At 34.8% G+C, this 27,316-nt stretch overlaps 1 protein-coding gene across 1 annotated transcript in view; it reads right to left on the minus strand.

Annotated features, from left to right (window-relative positions):
• Positions 1-5,306: 5,306 nt before the first annotated feature.
• Positions 5,307-27,316, minus strand: part of RNF128 (ring finger protein 128) — a 70,499-nt gene continuing 48,489 nt past the window's right edge. Inside the window, exons 3-7 of the mRNA XM_016206385.2 lie at positions 21,327-21,398; positions 16,625-16,707; positions 15,404-15,500; positions 14,295-14,463; positions 5,307-6,719 (exon numbers count right to left, since the gene is read on the minus strand). Of these exons, the coding sequence (XP_016061871.2) occupies positions 6,586-6,719; positions 14,295-14,463; positions 15,404-15,500; positions 16,625-16,707; positions 21,327-21,398 (555 nt within the window). The 3' untranslated portion in view covers positions 5,307-6,585. The remainder of the gene's footprint in view (positions 6,720-14,294; positions 14,464-15,403; positions 15,501-16,624; positions 16,708-21,326; positions 21,399-27,316) is intronic.

A 27,316-nucleotide genomic window follows, 5' to 3' on the forward strand; every position in this document is an offset into this window, starting at 1 on the left:
ACTAACATTTGATGAGCTCTTACTGTGTACTGCGGAGATTTCGCGGACTATTTCACGTAATCCTTACGGAAGTCTTGCGGATAGATCTTATTCCCCATTTTGTACGTAAGTAAACAAAAGCGCAGATGGGTGAGTGGACTTATCCAAGGTCACACAATAAGTGGAATCATATGACTCCTTGTCTAATTCAAAACCTTCCTTAGATTAAGCTCTTTCTCCCCTTACAGGAAAAATATAAAACCTCCAGAAGCCACCTAGTTTTCTTCACAGCGCGTACCCTTCCACTGCCGCCCCAATCAGTTTAACTACTGCAATCGGCCACAAAATGTCGTCGTTGGCTTTCCTTTTCAGGATCTAAATAATTTGTGAGCAATATTTTTTTCTTTCTTAAGCTCTTTAAGAAAAATCACCACCACCCTTTTAGGGCAGCCTTCACCTCTTTGTACCTTGGCCATAATACACAGCTGCTTAAACATTAAGGCGAATGAGTTCGGTGATTTTCATGACATTGCGGTGAGGAATTATTTGAGGGACCTTTTTTTATTTATTTTGATAACTAAGCCCACCAAAATTAAAGAGTGCACTAAAAGGGAGGACAGGTTTATAAGAAGGAAGGCGTTGGGAGGCAATGTACAAATAATCAGGGGCTCTTGACAAGCTATTTTGAGAATGAAGCCTCAAGGCCATTTGGCAAGAAAATGGGGTGGGGCACACCCAAAGCCTAGTCCTGGAGCCAAAGAACTCTGCCTAGGAGCAGCCTCTGTGGCTTAAACTTCTCAAGATGTGGGCCAGCTCAAGGGAGACAGATGTGTGCTACAAGCAGAAATTTTTCTTGGGGGTGAGAAAAGGGTCAATTTGCAATTTTCTTCTAAAAGGCAGTAAGAGGGGGGGGTGCGGGAAGAGATTAAGCAAAGAACTGTATATGCATATATGCGTAACCCATGGACACAAACAACAGTGTGGTGAAGGCCTGGGAGGAGTGGGCTTAGGGGTAGAGGGGCTTAGTGGGGGTGGGGAGGGACATCTGTAATACTTTAAATAAAGGTAAAAAAATTTAAAAAGTCAGTAAGTAGTCCCATGGCAGCTTTCTGGAGAGGATGGGAAGAGGCGGTCTTCCCTGAGTCCAAACTACAATGTATCCCTGGGAAGAAGCCTTCCCAATTTGAATGTGTACTAAAGAAAATAATTCCGTTTCCTAGTGGAAGATCAATAAATGTAGCAAATGTAGAGAGATGTGAGGTGTCTTCCTTTTCTTTTACTTTTTTCTTTTCTTTTTCTTTTTTCTTTTCTTTTTTCTTTTCTTTCTCTTCCTTTCTCTTTCTAATCTTGCCTTCCCTTTTTTTATTTCCTTACTCATCAAACCACATTCTTTCCTAATATCCTTAAATGTTAGAGTTGTGGCAAGTGCTGTCCAGAACTGGATGGTTCCTCTGCCTCTTTATTCTGCAACTCCACCAGATATGCCAACGTGTTCCCCACTTTTAGCTCAGTAGGGGCATTTAGAAAGTTCCTGCTTTAGTAAACATTTCATTAATTATGTAAAGAAATATTTTTTTGAAATTAAATTACTCCTGTGATACAAATTTTGGCTTGATTATAAACTATATTTCAAGCCTTTGAAAATCAAAGTATTTTTCTGAAAGTATTTTTAAAAAACAGAGCATGTCACTCTATTTAATATTCAATTGTGTACATTAATATAATTTGTTTTAGGGAAGAACTGGAATTACAAACTGCTTTAGATATCATTGCTGATACCATACTAGAAATTTGAGAGGGGGGGATATTTAATCCTCATTAATAAATACACATTTTTCCATCCTTACTTTACAGATGAAGAACAGGAGGCTCAGAGAAGTTAAGTAACTTCCCTAAGATCGCATAGCTAAAGAAATAGCAGAGCTGGAATTTGAACCTAGATTTGTATAATGCGAACCATGGCACTATCCTACATATGCATATGGGCTATAAATACCTCAAATACAACATGTCCAAAGCCAAATTTTTCCCCCCCAATATCCCCCCGCCCAAGGTTGTTTCTCCTACTAGGTTCTCATAGCTCAGAGCACCATTTACCAAGATGCTCAAACTAAGAACCTTGGAATAATCTTAAACTTTTTACTCTCACCATTTCCTCCCTCCCCCCCCTTCTCTCCCCCCCTCGCTTCCTCCCTGCCTTACACACACACACATAAACCCAAACCTGTACTTCTTTTATATAAGTCCATCCCATTTTCCTATTATTGCTTCAGATTAGCCCCACATCAGTTTCCTGCTATACTATTATAGTAGCTTCCCAACTGTCTGCTTCTATCCTTGTTTTCTGATCTAAGCTACATAATTATGGACACAATGGTATACCATGCATAGATTTATCTAGAGGTCAGTCTTCCAGCCAATTCAGCCTTCTAAATCATAGCCTCAGCACCTAAGTAAAAATGTGCTAGGAAATCCCAGATAGCAATTCCAAACCCTGTGCCATGGAAAAGCTAAGGCTGACTCCCAAGATTTTACTGACTTATTTGAAATGAATTTCAAAAGCTTAGTTGATGCTTTATAGTCTACAGCAGCTTTTGAAGCAGTAAAATTCAAGACAGGAGGAGCACTCCTAGAGAACCATTTAAGACTTTGCTACTCAAAATGGGGAGCCCAGGCCAGCAACACCTGCCATCACCCAGGATCTTGTAGAAATTCAGAATCTCAGACTCCATTCCAGACTTGATGAATCAGAGTGTGCTTTTTTTTTTTTAAATCTTCACCTGAGAACATTCTTTCTATTGCTTTCCAGAGAGAGTGGGAGAAAGAGAGAAACATCCATGTGAGAGAGACACATCGACCAGCTGCCTCCCGCATATGCCCCGATTGGGGCCAGCGATCGAGCCCGCAATAGAGGCCCGTGCCCTGGGCCAGAACTGAACCCAGGACCCTTCAGTCCGCAGGCCGATGCTCTAGCCACTGAGCCAAACCGGCCAGGGCCAGAGTGTTCATTTTAACAAGATCCCCAGATAATATGTGGGTACATTAAAGTTTTAGATGCACTAATTTAAAGCAAATTGGGTATTTGAAAAACTGTACAATAAATTGGAGGTGATTAATCACGTTTCCATTAAGACAATCATAGGCATCTTTTAAAAAATAAGCTCGATTAATGAATTTTAGCCGACTAACTTGCTTTTTAAAAAATATTCTATCAAGATATGCCCATTGCCCGGCCGGGAGTGGCTCAGCGGTTGAGCGTCGACCTAGGATGCAGGCAATCGGGGTTCGATTCCCGGTCAGGGCACGTGCCCGGGTTGCGGGCTGGACCCCAGTCAGGGGGATGCAGGAGGCAGCCGATCAATGACTCTCTCATCATTGATGTTTCTATCTCTCTCTCCCTCTCCTTTCTTCTCTCTGAAATCAATAAAGATATATTAAAAAAAAAAAAAAAGACATGCCCATTAAAATTTTCTAATGCAGTGGTTAAGAATGGAGATATTAGTTGGAGGAGAACTTGCCACTAGCTTTTTATGTTAAATCGTATTTTATATACTACTCTATTAAAATCTAGGTATGTCCACAAGTGTCTTACATATCATGAGATCATATGTTTCTGTAGAAAAAAGTTAAGAACTAATGGGTACAGTTTTTCAAACATTTCACTGAATTAGTTCTAAAGAAGAAGACAATGAACATTTATCTCAGGTCAAAGGGCCTGCCATAATCATGAATTTCTTTTAAGTCTTATGTATTATGTAAACGTAAATTTTGTAATAATATGTTTTAAAATATTTTAAAAATCCACTACAAACAGTAAAGGTGATGAGTGAAGTAATAACTCATAAACTGTGTTATAGCCTAAGGCAATCAAATTTTTCCAGATGTTATAGAACTGAATTAAAATATTTAGTAAATGAACCAAAACCAGATATAGGGGGGAAGAAGGAATATTCCCAGCATTCCAATGGTATCTTTAAATGTATTTTTATTGATTTACCTGGGAACCATGTATATTCCTATTTACAAGATAATATGGCTTTACTTCTGATAAACTTACAAATGAATTCTCAGAAAACCCCTCTTTTTTTAAGTTAGAGACTCCATATATTTACAAATATGTCTACTGCCATTTAAAGGTATCAGCTTATATTTTGATTATTATGTGAGAGTCATAAAGTCTGTTGTTCAAACTATATATTTTTACTATAAAAAGATAATAGCTGGAAGAAAATTCACAAGTGACATGAAACTCCTCTCCTTTGTATATACATAAGAGAATCAAACATACACAAATACTTGTGCTTGAATGGTCATAGTACCATTATCCATAATGCCCCAAAAGTGGGAACAACCCAAGTGTTCATTAACTGATGAACGGATAACCAATGTAGAATATCAATACAATGGGATATATTACTTATCAATGAAAAGGAATGAAGTACTGATGCATTCTTCAATATGGATGAACTTTGAAAGTATTAGGCTAATAAAATTAAAAAAAAAATACCACAAGGCATTACTTACCCACTTAAGTAAAATACATTAATTTACTTATCCTTAAAAAAAAAGAAAAGAAAGTATTAGGCTAAGTGGAAGAAGCCATTCAGAAAAGACCACATATTGTCTGATTCCATTTATATGAAATGTCCAGTATTGGCAAATCTATAGAAACAGAAAGCAGATAAGTGGTTGCCTGGGGCTGGGAATGGGAGCAGAAATTGACTAGAAATAAATATGAGGGAACTTTTGGTGGTGATAAAATAAAATGTTCTAAAACTGGATTGTGGTAAAAGTTACACAGCTATATACATTTGCTAAACATCACAGAACTGTACATTTAAAATGGGTGAATTTTTATGTAAATTATACCTCAGTGCAGCTGTTAAAATTCAAAAAATTATAAATCACCCTCCCCTTAACTTTCTAAGGATATATGCCAAGTTTATTGTATGTCATCACACATACATACACCTGGCACATTGCCACATAAGACATATGTGTACCCTGGTTTGATGATCATGGTTCTGAGGTATTCCAAGCATCTGTTTATTCTTAACATGTTTGATAAAAGAAAGAGATGTGCTTAACTCATTAACAGCATCCTAACAATCATAATGCCAAAGAGAAGGCTGGAGGAAAAGAAAACTTTAAAGTAATAAAATGGCCTTAAGTCTTGGGTGGTATAAAGATGGACTGGCATCAAGGTCCTTTTCTAACCTTAGTTTTTATTGATCAAATATATCAATTACCTTTTCCTTCCCAAATCCAAGTATATATGAAAAATTAGTATATGATTGTTAAACTAAACACCATACACAAAATTTTATTGGAATATTTTATTTACATTTTATATTTAAAGAGAATCAATACAAATCAGGACATATTTACAGCATTTCAAATCAGTATACAAGAATGCAATGGTTTCATCTGTTCTACATTTCTACATTTAACAAACAAAAAAATACATGTCTGTTCTGCTTTTGCTTAAATTCTGCTGGAATCTGCACTGGAAACAAAACTCTAAAACCAAAGATAAGCCACAAAATACAAATAAAGTGCATTTTTAAATAGCTCTATTTAACTTTGGTGGATGAAGCTTCTAACTTTATATTAAGGCACCTGGAATTCTCTCCCCTCCCTCAATTCTTTTTCAAACACCAAGAAAATGCATTCACAAAATTTATAGCTACATGGACAGAATTTTAGTTTACCTAATATAATTTTATCTCATTTAGGTAAAATATAAACTCAATTTTCAAAGTCAACATTGTTTGGAAAACATCTTCTACAGACTGTTTCTGTAGACTAATTCATATACAAAGATCAATTACCAATTTTTGTGTGACATCATTTTCAACTGGTATGATAATTTATATACTCTGCTTCTGAAAATCCCATAAATAAAGTTTAAGAAATAGTTATACAGCAGTTTTGTAAGGAAACTTTTTGTCTATAATTTTGTGTCAAATTAGTGTCACTAATATACCAACCAGTCCAGTCCATATTCATCTGATAAACTATGCTCGACACTTACATGAAGTACATTTAGCCTAATTTTAAAAAAAGAACAGTTAAAATGATTGTTTTGCTTTAATCTTGTTCTATCAACTTAATGTAGCTTAAATAGACATTTCATGAAGTACTAGTAAGTCTGCATTGCTTTTTACAATACAATTCCAGATCAATATAAGCACCTGGAGAAAAACCCTGACACATATAACCCAAGCTAAAGTAGTAGTATTTTTAATTAAGATACTATTATAAAATAAAATGATTATAGCTACTTCACATTTTATAAGCAACATGTTTTTATAAGAAAATTGTTATAAATGAAAAACATGACTACTTGAAGAGAGTTTTGAATGTTTAAAAATCTTGCTATCACTATTGAGAGGAAACTAGCTTATGAAAAACATAATGAGTTTGTGAAAAAAAGTTAATAGGTTAAATATTTTAAGCCATTTAAGTATAGCATAATATTAGTCATCTCAGCACTTTCAGTATCATTCTTACTTTATTAATTTATCCAGTTCATTAATAGCAAACTAGGCCTTGATTGGCAGTTCTGTTATAACTAAAGGTTCAAGTTTTCTATTGACACAGATTTTATGATTTAATTTCTCGAACAGCAGTCTCTTGAACAGGAGTTTCATCTTCTTCAAAGGTTGGGTTGTCAACATGAGGAACAACATCCACTGCCACAGAACTTGCTTCATGGTTTACCAGCTGTAGATTTTCATCTTTAAAATGAAATAACAATTTTAGGATGATTTTACCCCTCTCTTCTTTCAGACAAAATTCAACTCTCATGTCTAAGATGCCTTTCTTGCCTAATTCCATAATACTCTGATTATTACACTTATTCTGTTTCTTTAATAATTATATGATTTATTCTATGTCTTACTTAAAGTACCTATGGCATTATTATATTAATTTATAATTACTCTTTTTTTATTCACCTGTGTGCTTACTTGTACCTAGATTATAGCCTCATTAAGAGCAAAAGTTATGTCTTCTGCTTCTTTTCTGTCCTAAATATAACAGTTCTTAAACCTAGCTTCGTATTGCAATCACCTGGGCACTTTAAAAAATTACCTATGCGTTTTCAAATGCATAGATAGATAAAGAAAAAAAAAACACCCAGGAAGTTGGGGAGAGTGCCCCAAATGGAATGCAAATGGTAACAAATGAACTTAATCATATTACAGATGAAATATATAACCATCCTGAAGATAATGGAGAAGACTATATCCTTTAAGGCTAAAAACAAAAATAACTGTACCCTAGTTAGTGAAAATGTTTTTCACAGGGTTGTGAGTTAGCAATATTGAAACTATTTTTGTGTGTTCTAGGATGAACAAATAAATAAATATATTGTATATAATGAGAGCCAGGTTTCTCACTGTCAGAGAAATAAATTACAAATAGAGAAAGAGGAAGGCAAGAATAAACTCTGGTATGTTAGATTGTAGATGGATATAACAGTATGAGCTCACTGTGTCTCAGATGGATGGATAGATGATAGATGGATAGATAGATGAATAGATGGGTGTAAATGTGTGTGCATATTTGCATGATTACATATTTCACAATTTTGTTCATTAAAAAGGGTTAATAGCAATGACATCCCAGTAGCAATGAACATATCTAGTACCCAGGTTTCAAAATATTGTTCTTCAATAAAAGGCCCCTTGAAGAAATTGCTGATTCTAGGTCCAGGGCAAAGACAGTAGCAGATTAACCTAGATTCTAGCCTGGGGTTAGCAAACTATAGTCTGTGAGCCAAATCCAGACCTAAGAGTGGTTTCATACTTTTAAAAGGTTATAAGACAAACAAACAGAAATGCAACAGAGACTTATGACCTTCAAAGTCTAAAATATTTACTATCTAGTCATTTACAGAAAAAGGTTGTGGTGCCAGAAAGTACTAAAAAAAAAAAAAAAAAAAAGATTGGGCATATTGAAAGAAAACAAACCAACTTGAGAGCGTTCTCAATGACCAAATAAAATCTAGGACAACCTAAGCAATGAATAGAACATAAGAATAATATTATAGAAGAAAAGAAATATCTACAAATCCATGTTATTATAAATAATTAAATAAATAAATAAATGGAAAAGGATAGCTCTTCATCAAAACAGAAGCTTAATTAATGTAGGAAGAAGGATAGAAATTAAAAAATCACCATTAGCACACACTTCAGTAATAACTATTACAAATAAGAAGCACCAATATTTGCTAAAATTAGTGGGTAAAAGTATGATGAGAAACAGGATATTTTCATAGTCTCCAAGTGTTTCTTTATATGATAATAATTACAAAGGGCAAAATAGTAACTTTAAGTGGAGAAGCTTGGCAGACACCACCCTTAATCAACTGAGCAAAGTTCAAACTATCAGTAGTAAGACACAGACATTGTGTGACTCATTATATGATATAAGGAAGAAAAGGGCACATCATTTCTGTGGTATTTTTGCCTAAAATAGAAAAGGACAATGAATTTAATCATTGGGAAACATGAGACAAGTCCAAATTGAGAGGAATTCTACAAAATAAATGACCAGTAATCTTCAAAAGTGTCAAGGTCATGAAAGACAAAGACTTAGGAATAGCCACAGACTGAAAACTAAGAAGACATTACAATTAAATGCAATGCAGACCTCAAAAAATTAGGTATAGAAGGAACATACTCAAATATAATAAAAGCCATATATGACAAACCCACAGCTAGTATCTTAATCAACAATGAAAAACTGCAAGCTTTTTCTCTAAAATCAGGAACAAGACAAGTGTGCACACTTTCACCACTCCTATTCAACATAGTATTGGAAATCATAGCCAGAGCAATTAGTCTGGAAAATGAAAAAAGCCCTCAAACTTAAAAAGGAAGAAGTAAAACTGTCTGTTTCTAGATGACATGACCTTATATAAAGAAAATACTAAAGATTCCACCAAAAGACTATTTGAACTAATGAATTCAGTAGAGTTTCAGGAGATAAAATCAACGTACAAAAACCATTAGTGCATTTCTATACACTAACAATGAAATATCTAGGAAATAAAGAAAATCCCATCTACAATAGCATCAAAAACAATAAAATAGTTATGAATTAATTTAACCAAAGAGGTGAAAAATCTGTACAATGAAAATTATAAAACATTGGTGACCAATATTGAAGAATATACAGATAAATGGAAAGATCCCATGTTCATGGATCATCACAATTAATATTATTAAAATGTCGGTACTACTCAAAGCCATCTATAGATCCAGTGTGATCCCTATCAAAATTCCAATGGCATTTTTCACAGAAATATAAAGAAAATCCTGAAATTCATACGGAACCATAAAAGATGCTGAATAGCAAAAGCAACAAAGTGGGAGGCATCACATGTCCTGGTTTCAAACTATACTACAAAGCTATAGTAATCAAAACAGTGTGGTACTGGCATAAAAACAGATGCATACATCAATGAACAGAATTGAGAGCCCAGAAATACACCTATGCATATGCAGTCAACTTATTTTTGACAAGGGAGCCAAGAATACTCAATGGGGAAAAGATAGTCTTTTCAATAAATGGTATTGGGTAAATTGTATATTCACATGCAGTACGATGAAACTGGACCCCTACCTTACACCACTCTCCAAAATAAACTCAAAATGGATTAAGGACTTAAAACATAAGAACTGAAACCCTAAAACTCCTAGAAGAAAACATAGGGAAAAACTCCTTGACATTGGCCTTGCAACAATTTTTTGGCTATGACACCAAAGCACAAGCAACAAAAGCAAAAATCAACAAGTGGGACTATAACAAACTAAAAAGATTGTGCACAGCAAAATAAACAACAGAATGAAGAGGCAACTTATAGAATGAGAGAAAATGTTTGCAAACCATGTATCACATAAGGTGTTAATATCCAAAATATATGAGGAACTCATACAACTCAATAGCAAAAAACCCCAAATAATCCAATTAAAACATGGACAGAGGAAATGAATAGATATTTTTCCAAAGAATACATACAAATGGCCAACAATTACATGAAAAGATGCTCCATATCACCATCAGGGAAATGCAAATGAAAACCAAAATGAGATATGGTCTCACACTTGTTAGGATAGGTATTATAAAACAGGCAGGAGATAAGTGTTGGTGAGGATACAGAGAAAAGAAAACCTGCTCAGTTGGTTGGAGTATTGTCCTGATGCACCAGGGTTGTGGGTTCAATCCCTGGTCAGGGGGTATATAAGAATCAACCAATGAATGCATAAATAAGTGGAACAACAAATGGATCTCTCCTCTCTAAAAAATCAATCAATAAAAAAAATTGTAAAAATCTTTTTAAAAAAGAAAGAAAACCTTAGTGCTATGTTGGTGGCAATGTAAATTGGCACACTATGGAAACAAACAATATCACAGTTCCTCAAAATATTAAAAATATAACTACCATACGATCCAGCAATTCTGGGTATGTATCAGAAGGAAATTATATCACTATCTTGAAGAGATATCTGTATTTCCATATTCACTGCAGCATTATTCACAATTGCCAAGACATTGAAACAACTTAAGTGTTCATCGACAGATGAATGGATAAATAAAATGTGATTATATATACAGGGTATTATTCAGCCATGAGAAAAAAGGAAATCCTGCCATTTTCAAGACATGGATAGATCTTGAGGGCATTGTTCTAAGTGAAATAAGTCAGACAGAGAGAGGCAAATACTACATGAGATCACTTATATATGGAATCTAAGGGGGGGGAAAGCCAAACTCATAGAAACAGAGTATATTGATAGTTGCCAGGGGCTGGGGAGTAGAGGAAATGTTAGTCAAAGTGTACAAACTTCCAGTTATAAGATTAATAAGTTCTGGGGATGTAATGTTCAGCATGGTGACTATAGATAACAATACTGTATTATATACTTAAAAGTTGCTAAGAGAGTAGATCTTAAATGTTTTCTCCATATGCAAAAATTTTATAATTATGTGAGATGATGGTTTTCTTAACTAACATTAATGTGATAATCATTTTGCAATATATATGTGTATCAAATCATGTTGTACACCTTAAATTTACACAATGTTATATATCAAGTATGTTTATCTCAATAAGGCTGGGGGGGAAAGAATAAAAAAGGAAATGCAATGTGTGGTCCTGGGACAGAAAAAGAATATTATTGGGTCAATTGGTGAAATTTGAGTAACATCTATAGTTTAGTTTATATTTTATCAGTTAATTTTCTGGTTTTGATCATTGTATATGGTTATATAAGATTTTAACTTTTGGAAAGTTGGGTGACAGGTATATAGGCATTCTTCGTACTATTTCTGAAGCTTTTTTGGTCAGCCTGAAATAATTTCAAATTAAAATTAATAAAAATTTAAAAACCTATTCTTGGTCCCCACCCCTCATGGATTCTGATTTAACCATTCTCGGGTAGATCCCAGGAATCAGTAATGTTTAAAGTTTCTTTGGGCAATTCCAATGTACAGCTTGGTTTAAGAACTAAGACCCTTTTTATTTATTTATTTATTTATTTATTTATTTATTTATTTATTTATTTATTTATTTATTGTTAATCCTCACTCAAGGATATTTTTAGAGAGAGTGGAATGGAGGGGAAGAGAAACAGAGAGAGAAACATCAGTGTGAGAGAGACACATCAATTGGTTGCCTCCCACATGTGCCCCAACCAGGGCTAGGGATCCAACCTGCAACCCAGGTCTGTGCCCTTGACTGGGAATCAAACCCATGACCCTTTATTGCACAAGTTGATGCTCTAACCACTGAGCAATGCCGGCCAGGGCTAAGACCCTTATTTAGTGGTTCTCAAAGTATGGTCCCTGGACCAGCAGCATCAGTATCATCTGGGAACTCATTAGAAATAAAAATTCTTTGGCCCCACCCCAGATCTTAGAAACTGGTGGTAGCTTCTCTCTTTTAGCAAACGCTCCAGGTAACTTGATGCATACTTAAAATTGAAAACCAGTGCTGTAACAGAATTTAGCACAATGATAGGACACACAGGCATAAACTAATCAATTACATATTTACAAAGTTATTTAAACAAACAATCAACATAATAATCAATGGTTAATAGGGAAGATACCCAAAGTAGTAATACACAATCACATATAAAATTAAATCTATTCTAGGTGGTCATTAATTCAACACTTATTTGAGTACTTGTTATGTGGCAGACTGTGCTAGTTTCAGATATAAAATAGTGGATAATAAGATACTGTCCCTATCCAAAGGAACTTTTTAAAGTTTTAATGCAATTCAGTACAATAAATGCAATGATAGAACTTCTATGGAAGCAGACAATAGTGTCACACATGCAAGTCAAGAGAGGCTTCTCAAAGGGGCACGATTTTTAAACGAGGAACAGGAGTTAGACTGGGCTTCCCCAATTGGGGGGGAGGAAGAGTGAAAGAAATGGGCAGAGAGAAGATGTGGCTCAAACTATGACTGTGGAATTAAGGGAATTAGGGAATGGATTCGAGAAGAAGGATGGTGAATCAATAGGAAAGGGGAGAGGGAAGAATCAAGGATCTCCCTAGTTTCAGGTTTGAGGCACCTGGGTGGGTGTTACTATCATTCATCAAGATGAAGAACAGAGAAGTAGGAACATGGAATCTCATTTCACTTGTTTCCCAAATTCCCTGCAAAAACTGTTCAGCTTACCATCCTCCCCCCACAAGAACAGAGCACAAAAAAGTATGTTGGAACTTTGATTCCCTGTTAAAGGCTGAATAATCCAAAGATTATTAAGATTCTTATGATAACGTCATACTTTACGATATATCTGAAGATTAGATTACATGCAATAAAAAGTTTGCATTTGTATGATAGTATTCCTCCTGAGATCTTCAGAAATGGTATCTATGGCACTAATAAGCCTACAAAGGGCAAAGGTTTATGTCATAAGAAGCTGACAGTAGACATTTCACAAGTCATCTTGACATTTAGTTTTTCTTCTACCTGTATGCCAGAATTAGTTTATCTCTAAATGAGGATTAAGAAAAAAAATTTCAAACCATCAAAAACCATGAGGAAGTTAGAAGTTGAAGACAGGGAAAATAATTTGTATAGAGGCTTTCAAAGGGAAAAAGTAACAAAATTCCCTAAAATGTCTTTCCTACTATGATATTACTAAGCTGCAATACTGATTCACATGAATTTTTAAAATAATATACAGTTATCCCCCCTTATTTGCCGGGGATACATTCCAAGACTTCCCAGTGGATGCCTGAAACTGGGGATAGTACTGAATTCTACATACACTATGTTTTTTCCTATGCATACGTACATATGATCAAGTTTAATTTACAAATTAGGCACAGTAAAAGATTAAAAAATTAAGAATAAAATAGAACAATTATAACAATACACTATAATAAAAGTTATGTGAATGTGTTCTCTCAAAATATCTTATTGTACTATACTCACCCTTCTTTTTGCAATGATGTGAGATGATACAATGCCTATGTGATCAGATGAAGTGAGGTGAATGACATAGATATTGTGACATAGCATTAGGCTATTATAAGGATTAGTTGAACATAAGCACTGCCATACAGGGACAGTACACCTGATAACCATCATGGCTACTAAGTGACAGGGAGCAGGGAGCTTATACAGTGTGAGAGTTCATCACACTACTCAGAATGGCACACAGTGTAAAACTTATGAATCATTTATTTCTGGAATTTTCCATTTAATATTTTCAGACTGTGGTTGACTGTAGGCAACTGAAACCATGGAAGCAAAACTGCAGATAAGGGGCACTATTGTATTCAATTTCAGTTTCCAAGGTTTGTACATTTCATTGTAAATAATCAACAGGTGGCAGCACATACTGTTCTTAAGCAAAGTTTCAATCTGCAAAAGATGGGTTCCTGAGAAGTTGTGTACAAATCAAGCTGTTGTAAACTGAATTCTGTTTTTATCATTTCAGAACTCCTTTCTTAATTGCTGATTGGTCTGCAATAAACAATGGCTTCTAAAGTTTAAAGTTTTCCCTTAGCCTCTGTAAATTAACAAGCCAACAGTTAAATGCATCAGAAAGTTTTCCCATAAATCCTTTTCTTATGTGAATAATTCCCACTCCTGATGTATTTCATCTGTTTCAGGTACATTCGAATATATGTATATTAAGCTAGGGTAGGGGTGCATCCTGCATTTCATTGTTGTTCATAGAAAAAAATCTGAAATGTATTAACAGACGAATGGAACAAATGCTAAGAAACCACAATGTATCATTTGTGGGGCTCTTGACCCTCAGCATGGTGCTTACTTGCTGACTGCACATGTTCCTCCAAAGGTGGTTCATCTGCTCCCTGAACTGAAGCATATCCAGATGATGCAGTCTCACTGCGATTATCCTCTTCATGAGGAGAGGCACTATTAGATGTTTCATTGGATACAGGGACTTGTAAAGATACTGATCCATCTTCAATATCCACCTTTGGAAAGCATTTGAACAAATTAAAAGACTCTCAGAGTACATGCTTTTCTTTGACATATCATAGAAAGTTTATTCTTAGGTGACTTATTACAGCAATGCTTTTAGCCTTTTAAACCTATAGTTCCTTTTAATAATCACAAAAATCTCTTGCTGGTCCCAGCCAGAGCAGTTGGAGTAACTGGGTCCATCAGTGGGCAAAGGGTGTTATAAGCAGATTGTCATCACACCTGACATATTCATCTGAGTGATCCTAGTACTTTATAATACAATGCCAGGTACAAGGTAGACAATAAAAAAAAATCCCATGCTGTTCCTGGGGGAACTGAGAATTACTGTATTCTTTTTTGAAAATATATGTTTTTATTGATTTTAGAGAGAGAGGAAGGGAGAAGGATAGAGAGATAGAAACATCAATGATAAGGGAGAAACATGGATCGGCTGCCACCTGCACATCACCTACTGGGTATCTATATATCTCTTCAAATCAGGAAGATTTGGTTGAGCTTGACTTTCTGCTGTGTTTACTGTGGAAGAGGTAGTTTGTGGGTTTTTTTTCCATTTACCAAATATAGTTATAATTTATTACTTTCTAAAACTATACATGCTCATTTAACTACAAGTTTGGTTGCTACGGAATAGTAAGACATTAAAAATGAGAAAGGGGTATCAGAAGCCAATTGGTAGTTTATAAGGTCATTGCTTCAAATTCTGACCAAAAAATAAGTACATTTGAAGAAAGGGGGGGAGACAGAAAATGGAGGTGGTCCAACATGGCACCGTACTGTCACTATGATATAAATAGGTCCAACTTTTGGTATACATTGTAAGTCTAGCACACTACATAGCTAAAAAATAAGGATGTTATTCTCCTGAAGGCCCAGATACATAAACAATACATTGCTTGAGTTCCTTCATATAAATAGTTTAGGAATGTTTACCTCAATTCCCAAAGCTTTGAGTATATCACATTTGCACATGGGACAAGTCCTATGTTCTAACAGCCATGGATCGACACATGTCTTATGGAAAATATGGCTAATGAAGGAAAAAAACAAATAATTTATCAGTTGTGAAATAGCAACAACACTTTACCTAATATACTGACAGGTTACCCTATAATTTCACTTAGTCTTTTAACAGATGCTTTTTTTACTTTTAAACACACTATTAAAGCAGCAATTTTCAACCTTTTTCATCTCATGGCACGCATAAACTAATTACTAAAATTCTGTGGCACACCAAAAAATATATATTTTTTGCCAATCTCACAAAAAATTAGTAATTTTGATTCATTCATACCAGATGGCTATTGTGTTGACTGTTGCCTTTTTTTTATTCAACAGTCTAAGGGAAAAGAGGTCAGTGCCTCTGACTGAATCAAGTATTGCATGTTTTAAAAATTCTTGCAGCACACGGATTGAAAATAGCTGTATTATAGCAAAAATACTGAGAAGGAGCCACAGAAGCAAAATTTGGAAATTTCAGGATATAGTATTTTGTAATATAAAAGCCTTATTACTCTAACATCAAAAGACATAATAGTTTTAGTACTCATTACTTGAAAAATGGCTAAGACGCTGCTGTCCTAAGACTTTGTTCAGTATTTCAGATCTTAATTATCTTGTCATTCCCTAACTGTAAAACGGTACAGCTGGTCATTCCCAATAATACAGTACAATATAGTATTGAGTACAACATAGTACTGATTCTTTAGTCAATGTGATACATTCCTAGAGCACCACTTTTTACTAGCTAAAAGAAAGAGTGTTAAGAACAACTTTCAGGAGAGGGATAATAAAAACCCCAAGAATGAATTCTTCCAAACAGGTGATAATAAGTTGATTTTATGTTTTTTCCTTAATAGGACTGTTAGAATGAATTTATATAATCCAGTATATAGATATAATTGTGGTGCTGACTAGGTTCTCAGTTTTATATGGAACTAGTTTCCAAGTTTCACCAAATTCTGGAAACTATATAATTAGCCTTATACCAATTTTGATATTAAAAATAAAGCATTCTCCTACATTTAAATGAAAATAACAAAATAAATACTTTATTTACATCAATTTGGAGACATTCAAAGTAGTTTCCCCCATTACAGTAATTTTTGTAGATCAGCTATTCTTACTGATGATATAAATGAAAATCAAACTTACTTGCAGGTTAAGATGCGTACTAAGTCATTTGGTTTATACAGTTCAATACACACAGCACAACTATCTCCATCAGGACCAATTTCCTATGAGCAAATAGTTATTGTTACTCTAATGGATAAGAAACAATACATTAAACTACAGAGCAAATTCAGAACATACATGCATTTAAACTGCATAAATTCGTATAGAAGGAGGAATATCATATCACTAAGTGACTATGTTTTATTAAGCAATTTAAAATGATTTAGACTTAATTAGAATCTGAAAAAAAGTCAAACTGATATAAACAGGGAATAGAAAAGTGGTTGCCAGGGGCTAAGTGTGTAAGAAATAGGGAGAAGTTGGTAAAAGGATAAAAACTTTCAGCTATAAGGTCTGAGGATCTAATGTAAAACATGGTTACTACAGTTGATAACACTGCATTACATAATTGAAATTTAAAATAAAATTATTTAGACTTAAAAATGTAAAAGAATAAAGTCATCTAAAAGGGGACTAACATTTGATCATGCCACCACAATCAAAATATAAGCTAGTTCTATTACCTCAACAAATTCCTCTGTACCCCTTTGTAGTTTCCTTTTATCCCACGCTCTAGCAGCCACTGATCTGTTTTTAGTTCCTTTACTTTTGGCTTCTCCAGAAGTTCATATAAAAGGACTCCTACATTTAAGCCTGGCTTCTTTCACTTAACATAATGCATTTGAGATTCCTCCATATTGTTGTGTGTATTGGTAGGGGCCCCTCCCTTTATATTGCTAAATAGTATTCCAGGATATAGATGTACCACAGTTGTTTATCCATTCACCAACTGAAGGACATTTGGGCTCTTTCCCATTTTTGGTAATTATTAATAAAGCTAAAGAACTGTGTATAAGTTTTTATGTGAACACATTTTTTTTCTCCTCTAGGGTACATAGTAGTGAAATTGCTGGGTTATTTGCAAAGTATATATTTGACTTCATAAAGAACTGTCCAACTGTTTTCCAAACTGGCTGTACATTGCATTCTCACCAGTAAATGCATGAGCGTTCCAGTTTTTCCACATCTTGGCCAGCTCTTGGTATTGTCAAGTTGTATTGCTTTTAGGCATTCTAATGAATGTGCTGTGGTTTTTATTTGCATTTCCCTAATGACTAAAGATGTTGAGCATCTTTTTACGTGCTTTTTTGCCATACTATATATTCTGTGGTAAAATGTCTGTTTTGCCCATTTTTCACTAGGTTGCTTGTTTTTTACTATTAAGTCTTATGAGTTCTTTATAGATTCTGAATACAGCACTTCATCAGATATGGGACTTGCAAATATTTTCTTCCAGTGTATTGCTTGTCTTTTCATTCTCTTAACGGTGTCTTTCAAAGAGCAAAAATTCTTAATTTTGACAGAGTTAAATTTCTATTTTTTTTCTTTAATGGACATGTTTTTGGTATCACATCTAAGTAATCTTTGCCTAACCCAAGTCACGAAGATATTTTTCTCTGAAGTTTCCCTCTAACATTTTCATAGTTCTAGGTTTTATATTTAGGCCTGTGATCTACTTTGAGTTAATTTTCACAAAGGGTATAAAGTATGAATTGAGGTTCATTTTTTTTTTGCATATGGATATTCAATCATTGCATATGGAGAGCCAACAATTGGCTATTTTTTCTTCATTGAATTGCCTTTGTACCTTTGTTAAAATCAATTAGCCATATATGTGTTCATCTATTTCTGGACTTTTATATTTCATTGATTTAAATAATGATCCCACTTCTAGGAATATATCCTAAGAAACCCAAAATACCAATCAGAAAAAATTTCTGCATCCCTATGTTCATAGCAGCTCAATTTACAATAGCTAAGATCTGGAAACAGCCCAAGTGCCCATCAGTAGATGAGTGGAAAAATAAGCTGTGGCACATTTACACCATGGAATACTAGGCAGCTATAAAAAAGAAGGATCTCTTACCCTTTGGGACAGCATGGATGGAACTGGAGAGTATTATGCTAAGTGGAATAAGCCAGTCAGATAAAGACAAATATCACATGATCTCACTCATATGTGAAATATAATGAACAAAATAAACTGATGAACAAAACAGATCCAGAGACATAGAAGCATGGGACAGACTGACGAATCTCAGATGGAAGGCAAGGGGTGGGGGAGGGGGAAGAGACTGATCAAAGAACTTATATGCATATATGCATAACCCATGGACACAGACAATAGTGCAGAGAAGGCCTGGGGGGTATGTGGGGGCAGATGCTGGGTGGAGGATATCAATGGGGGGGAAAAAGTGGACATCTGTAATGCTTTCAACAATAAAGATAAATTAATAAATAAAGATCTCACATGATCTCACTTGTATATGGAATCTAATGAACAAAATAAACTGATGAACAAAATAGATCCAGAGACACTGAAGCATACCACAGACTGACATATTTCAGAGGGAAGGGGGGGCCATGAAGAGATTAACCAAAGAATTTATATGCATATATGCATAGTTTATGGACAGACAATAGCTTGGGGAAAGCCTGGAGAGGGGGCAGGAGCAGGGTGGAGGGGATCATTGGGGGGGAAAAGGGGGACATCTGTAATACTTTCTTTTTTTAATCCTAACCAGAGGATATTTTTTCCATTGTTTTTTTAGACAGAGAGGGAGAGAGGGAGGGAGGGAGGGAGGAAGGGAGAGGGAGAGGGAGAGGGAGGGGGAGAGAAAGAAGGAGGGAGAGAAACATTTAAGTGAGAGAGACACATCAATTGGTTGCCTCCACACATGCCTCTGACTGGGGCCAAGGGATCGAACTTGCAACCCAAGTATGTACCCTTTACTGGGAATCAAATCTGAGATCCTTCTGGGGGTGCGGGGAGGAGCGTGACTCTCCAACCACTGAGCCACACTGGCCAGGGCAGTTCTTGTAATACTTTCAACAATAAAGATAATTTATTTTTTTTAAAAAAAAGATCTCTCCTTTCTCCAATACCACAAAATCTTTACTGTAGTGTTAAAGTAATTCTTCAAATCTGGTAATGTGAGTCATCCAAATTTGTTCTTTATAAAAATTGTTTTGGTTATTGTAGTTCTTTTGCTTTTCCTTATAAGCCTAGAATCAACTTGTCAACTTCTACAAAAGATCCAACTAGGATTTTGATTAAAACTGCATTGAATCCATAGATTAGTTTTGGGGAGGGGATTGACATTTTGATAACAATGAGTCTTCTGACCCATGCACATTTATTTAGGTCTTCCTTGATTTCTTTTTTTCTTTTGTGTTTTGCAGTTATCAGAATATAGATCTTGTACATATTTTGTAAGAGTTATACCTTAGTATTTAATGGTTTTGGTGCTATTATAAATGGTATTTTTTTCTGTTTATCACTTCACTTACTACAACATGCTGAGCTATGCCATGAAATTTATGCAACTGCCCACTCTGTCCACACACCCTACACTACTTATGAAAAATTGGTATAACATTAAAGGCCACGTCCACACATCAGCACAGATCTTACTTACTGTTAAGCTTAAACTTGTGGCTGTAGTTGCTATCACTCTATCATCCTGATCTCACCAACCAACAGGCCACATATACACTTTCATACTGTAGCTGATTTAAAATGAAGAGCAGCAGAAGTAACATAACATGACATAGCATAGAGAAAACCTTATAGATGGTTAGTCCAACATGCTCATTTTTCAAACTTGTGCTGCCCAATATGGTAGCCACTAGCCATATGTGACTGTTGACCCCTGGGAATGTGGCTAATTTGAACTGAAATGTGCCATAAGTATAAAATATACACTAAATGTTGAAGACTTAGTAAAATATAAATGTAAAGTATTGCATTAATAATTATGTATTGATTACATGTTGAAATGATTATATTTTAGATATGTTATATTAGACATTAAATAATTTGCTTTTTAAAAACTTTTTTAATGTGGCTACTAGAAAATTTATTCATTTTTATTTTTATTTTATTGAGTTGGTAATTTTTACATCAATAAGTTCTATAGATATTTTTGAAACTCATTTTATACATTGATGGTAGTTTTCAACTGTCCTAAATCTGAACCTACCTTTTCAAGTAAAGTTATATTGAAACACTGTATTATTTTACTGTTGTTGCTATAACAAATTACTATTACTTAAAGGTTTAAAATAATACAAATTTATTCTCTCATTATCTTGGAAATCATAATTAAAAAAATCAAGGTGTTGGCAGGGCTGTGCTACTTCTGAAGGCTTCAGGGTAATATACCTTTCCTTACCTTTTCCAGATTCTAGAGGCTGTCTACATTCCTTGGCTCATGGCTGCTTTCTTGTGTCACTCCAACCTCATTTCCATTGTCAAAATTCCTACTGTACTGTAGTCAAATCTCCCCCTTTCTCCCTCTAACAATGATACTGTGATTATATTTAGAATCCACCTGGATAATCCAGAATAATCTCCCCATTTTAAGATCCTTCCTTAATTTAATCAGACCTGCAAAGTCCTTTTGGCCATATAAAGTAACATTCACGGGTTCTAGGGATTAGAACCTAGATAACTTTGGGGAACATTATTCAGCCGATCTACAACATTGAATAAATTTTTAAAAGTCAGTAAGATTTACAAATTCCAATGAGAAGACTACTTTGGAAGAATGTTTAGCTTTAGCAATGGTTTGCTAAGCATTGCTTTAAAACAAAAAGCATTTTCAAGTCATAAATGTACCTTGTCTCCTTGTTTCAGTGTACGGAGTTGAAGCCTTCCAATAGCTTTTTTAGCATCTGCCTTTAATTGTCTCTGTAATAAAAAAGAATAGGTATTACAAAAACTATTTTAAAAATACAATGATAAAGTTAGAGAGGATTAACAAATATTTATTCAGTTAAATGTATTTTAAAAGATAAAACTTAATTAACCATAATAATTGCCCTACTTATCTGATAGCAGGCAGGATTTTTTAAATTACTGAAACTTTTCACTTATTATGGATTAGGAAAAAAAAGACTGTTTATAATCACGACTGTCTTGTAAGGAGGGTGGCTTCTGAGAGTGGTAGGCCTGTTTTTTCCCTGAGCATATACCTACATGAGTCTAGGCATGCAAAGACAAGCCCCAGGCTCACTCAGGGAATAAGGACTAAAATGTTACACATAATTGAATCAGAAGTAAAGCTGGGATATAGGAGGAAATCTGAGAGTTTGGGGAAAGATAAGAGAGTAATCAATGAGAAAGTCTCCCTCTATGTGAGGTGAACTGTCCAAAGAAAAAATATCCCAGGTGGTATGATTTATTTGGTGTTAATCTGAAGTTATTTGTGACGCTGCAAAAAGATCTTCTGTCCCTTTCATTAAAATCTGCCTCGTATACAAATGCCTCAAGTGAATATATGTGTAAATTGAAGAAGAGGCCAGTTGTCACACCTGAATGGATGCTGTGTGGAGTAGAGAGATAGCATGTGCAGCATGGTAAGATAATAAGCAATATTCCTATTTTGAACTGCAAAATGAACAAACTTAATAGAAACTTAGCAAAATGTAGCCACCTAGAACCAGAGGTCATTGTGAGAATATAAACAGTTTTCTCATTCCCATATATGTATCTCCATCCCCAGGAGGGAGACCTACGTCTGGCATTTATGTTATAGAAAATTAGAGATAATTTAAGTATCTAGCATAATATCTGGCATACAGTAGACACTCAATAAAATGTTTACTAAATGAAAATATAAACTACTGTTAAAAATAAGCATAACAGATTCTTGTAACATGTTTATATATATCTGCAGCAAATATATTTTGGGAGGAAATAATCCATGAATGTAGGTATGTGAAGAAACTCAATGCTCAAACCTACCTCCTATATATCATTTTGTGAAAGGTATTTGGCTTAATGCCAAGAAGATTACTAGTGTAACTATTTCTTTGCTGTCACAGGAACAGCAGACACTTCTCAGATTGTTACCTGACCAGCAAATATAACTTAATAGAAATAGTTAATAGGAAGGCCTAGTCCTCAGGAGTAAAGAGGTACTAATCAAGGCCCTTCATTCTCACTTTGGGACTTAATTGTAAGTTAACTCACAAGGAGAATTCTATGATTGCACTTTGAGCACAAATATTTTCCCTTCTATTTTGTTACCTGCATCATAAGTAAATAATACAGTGACAATGAAAGGAAGTACATTTAGGATCTTTAGAACTGGAAGAACTCTTAGAGTTCACTTAGCCTCACTTCTAATCTGATAGATAAGAAAACTGATGCCCAAGGAGAAAAACGCCTTACTCAAAATCTCTGAGTTGACTGTGTCAGTCCCAGAGACTGTTCCTTCCCAACATCAAGGTAGCTATCTTTTTTTTTTACCGTGGCTTGGAGCAGGAAGCTGGTACTACTTCCTTATATTTATATAATTATTTTATAAATTTAGAAATATTTTTATATCTGTTATCTCATTTAATCCTCACAACAACCTCCTAAAGGAGATAATATCATTTTAAAGATGAGCAAATAGATGCTTAGAAAAGTAAAAACAAAACAAAACCTCTTCCAAAAGGGCATGCTGCCTCTAAATGATAAAGCTATTACTGGAACTCTTCATATTCCAAGATCCCATTATAATACACCCATCCATGACTCAGTGACTTTTTGAAGATTTTCCCAACTCCTGGATTCTATGGTCTTTCAAATTGTTGTTAGTCCTTAAAGTGAACAAGCAGTATGCCAACAGGACCCTTGCCCTGGCCTAGACTTCCAAACATAACTGCGTAATTTCTTTTCATATAGATTATGAGCTATTTAGACACCAAGATCAGAAAAATGCAAATGATCAATAGAAGAGCCAAGAACAGAAAATGGGAAAAGAAAAACACGTAGTTGATAAGTCTCTGACAATCATTTTAGACTTTGTTGTCAGAGCACTTCTGATTTAGGCTTAAGCAACAAGCTCTAGGACATAATTAGATAACTGTACTCACAAGGAAGTGATAATCTCTAGTGTATTTACTTATTAAGTCTATACAGTCTTATTTCTTATTCCAAAATATTCAATTCAACACAGTATAAATGCCTGAATCTCCAGTGCTAGTGCTTACCAGTTTATTAAGAATGAATGCTAAATATATAACTTTTTACCCAAGAATAATGCAAATTAATTTGAGGGGTGGAATTGAAGGCAAGTTTTAAATGTAAAGTCCAAGTCTATGCCAATGCGAACATACATTAAGACTAATGCTAAAATAAAGTCAGGGATACAAAAATACAAGGCAAAACCCAAGACGCCAGAAGGTTCTAAGCATGGGACTTGATTATGAAGAATTTATAAAAGATTTGCAACACAGTAGAAACCAATATTTAACAAAACAGCCCTGGAATTTTAAAAAAATCCTTTAAAAGGAAATATGAATATTTCCAGTAACTCCTCCTGAACTTTTTATAAAGAAAACAAAAGTCATTTTTTTAAAATATGGATCTGAGCCATGTGATTTTCGTAACAAGCACAAACTATTTTTGGAGCTTGAATGAAATTCACTTGCAAAACTGTGATTAGTACTCAAAATATTTCACTGTGACACTGATAGCAAGAGATTCCAAGATGCATTCATTCCTATAAAAACTGAAATATGAGAACATTATGACCAAGTAGTTTACATTACATACATATGCTTGGATAATATTATTTAAGTCAAATTTCTGGATGCTCAAATATGACTCAACATTTAAAGACAATATGCCCAGCACAGCCGGTGTGGCTCAGTGGTTGAGTGTCATGGTTTGATTTCTGGTCAGGGCACATGCCTGGGTTGCTGGCTTGATCCCTGGTCGGGGGCGTGCAGGAGGCAGCGGACAGATTATTCTTTTTCATCATTGATGTTTCTTTTTCTCTCTCTCCCTCTCTCTGAAATCAATAAAAAAAGATAATATGCCCCAAACTGTAATTTATATATTATTCCTTAAAAAAGACTATATCTACTTGGTTACACAACTTACACTGAGCACTTTTTCAATGCCTCTCCACCCTGTCAGAATTCTCTCCTACCCTATAAATTCCAATAGGACATTGTTTGTACCTCTTATCATATTCTGTAATTTTATTATTCATGTCCTTCTCTCCCACTAGATTGTTAGGACTGGGCCTTAATCAACAACAAAAAAAATTCCCATAGTGTCTAGTCAGTGCTCAAAGATTAGCTTCTAAATTTAGAAAATTAAAACAGATTTTCATGACTTTCTCATCCAAATCACAGTTTTATTCATTAAAAGCCTCTACTCCATTAAATTTAGGAAAAGGTTTAGAGAACATGCATTGGGCTCCTACCATGTGTCAGTTCAACACTAAGCTTAGTGTCATCTTGCTTAATCATTAACAATCTTATGGAATAGGTATTTTAATATCCAAATTTTATAAACAAGAAAAGGTACAGAAGCTTGACTAAAGTCCAGGCAGCTGGTTAGCTGCAGAGCTGTGATTCAATTCAAGCCCAAGTTCTAAATGGCTTTAAAGCCCATGATCTCTCCCCTACAGTACACTGCCTCCATTGTACCTTTAAAAGGCTTCACACTCCTTATGAAGAAAATAAATAAAATAAGAAAAAAGAAATCTCAAAGTCAGCTATTATTCAATCTTCAAATCCTTCCTAAATTGGCTACTTACTGAGATTTAGAGAACTCTTTTAAACAAGTATATTGTAACAACAGACTCCCTCCTCCCCCTCCCCCACCCTAAGAGATACCTGGTCTAAGAACATTTGGCAGTCGACTTGAAGACTGAGTCAAAGAAGCTTGGCTGTTGGCCAATTTTTTTTTTAATGGAAGTTTAATGTCATTATTTTAGCTATTCAAAAGCTGTGATTGCTCTAATCACTGAAGAATCTCAGGTATATAGGTGTTTTTTTTTTTGTTCTGATTGGGACTTTATTTGGGCTGAAAATGATATTTGGCCTGGTTCATTTGTGTATTTATATCCAATTAAGTAAAAACAGTGTTTCAGTCTGGTGATTTTTCAGTCTGGTTTTGGTCCCAAAGCATTCAGCTTTTAGCTTAACTGAAACCTACATGAAAACACTAGGCATGTAATCAAACCTAATTATTTGATAGGGGGACAGGGCCTGCAAAAGCAAGAAAGGAGGGTGGTCATAAGCAAACTAGATATTCCTGCACTTAAGTCACCACTTTCTAAAAATATATTTTTTTAATTGATTTTTAGAGAGAGAGGAAGGGAGAGGGAGGGAGAGAAAGAAACATCGATGTGAGAGTGAAACACTGATAGGCTGCTTCCTGCACAGAGCGAAACATTGATCTGCTGCTTCCTGCATGAATAGGGAATTCAATTGTCCTGACCCAGAATTGAATTGGCAATCTTTTGGTGCACTGGACCCACACTGGCCAGGACTAGTCACCACTTTTTTAAAAGGATATTTTCATAAACATTTGGCTCAGAATTTATAAAACAGAATTCTTAAAATCAAGAACTATAGTAAAAGAATTTTCCCCCTCATATATTCCTGTGAGCAAAATCAATGTCTAAGTCATGAGGCTGTTTAGATCTATAAGAACTGAAACAAATCTATTTCTATTTTTTCCAATAAAAAACCTAAGCATAATATTTGAGTGAAAGTATCCCTAAAGGAAAGAGGAGGTAAAGGCAATAAAACAACTTCCCATAAGTCTATAGAACTCCTGAGATGGGGGTAAATAGGAGTCCAGACCACTTGCATGCAGACAATCACTGTGAACAATGTGAGGAAATGCACTGTTAGGAAAAGCAATAAGGAAAAGGGGACTTCATCCCTGCAGATAGGCTATGGCTCAGATTATAGCATTTTTCAAAGAAAGACAAGCAAAACCTTTAAAACTAGTGATAAAAATATAAAATTAGAGTAAGTAAATATGTAAAAATCCCAAGACCCATAGGAGCTTCCTTTTGTTCAGTGAGGTCAGAGAAAGACTATAAAACTAGGTCCAACTCAGACAAGAATTTGTTTAATTTGCTCTTCTTATACAAGAGCCAAAATAATGGTTTTGTAAAAGGCACTAATTAATTCTCAAATATATGCAGAAACAGATACATGCATACAAACACACCCACTATAAATGTGTATAGTATACTGATAGTGCAGGAAGACAGATGGTAAATCTTCCAGTTTATTTCACACACTACTAGTAGAGTAGAGAAAACTTAATGTAACCAGAAATATTTCAAATATTTTTTAGTCATGTTTTAAGTTCTAGGACAAATTTTAAGATAATAATGTAGCTTAGTTTTTCCTCCTCTGAGACCACACAGGAGTACTACCTCTTTGACAGTAAACTACAAGGACATGTGTGGCATATGTCTGTTCAGGGAGCAAATTTGAGTATCAGGGTCTGAGACTTGGATGGAGGGTTTGGTCACTAGGTAATTTTGCTAGCAACTGGCCATGCTGCTGAAAATCAGGACCTCAACAATGAAACCAGGTGCATATCATCAATCTTGATTGTTGTGTCAAGCAACCTTGACAAGCTGGTACAACATGATCCATTGCTCTAGGTGTCTATAAATACTATCAATCACCAACATAATGAACACTTTGAGTGCCATATTTCTGCGGTTGGCCAAGGGTCAATCATACATCCATTGGCAATTTGCAAGGAGTAAGCAACTAGATCTACTGTGTTCTCTCTCCTTACAAACCATCCACTTGTTCTTGGGTAAGGTCTTTTATTTTTATTTCATTTATTTT

Source organism: Miniopterus natalensis, chromosome X, assembly GCF_054644295.1.
Source record: "Miniopterus natalensis isolate mMinNat1 chromosome X, mMinNat1.hap1, whole genome shotgun sequence".
Taxonomy (NCBI): domain Eukaryota; kingdom Metazoa; phylum Chordata; class Mammalia; order Chiroptera; family Miniopteridae; genus Miniopterus; species Miniopterus natalensis.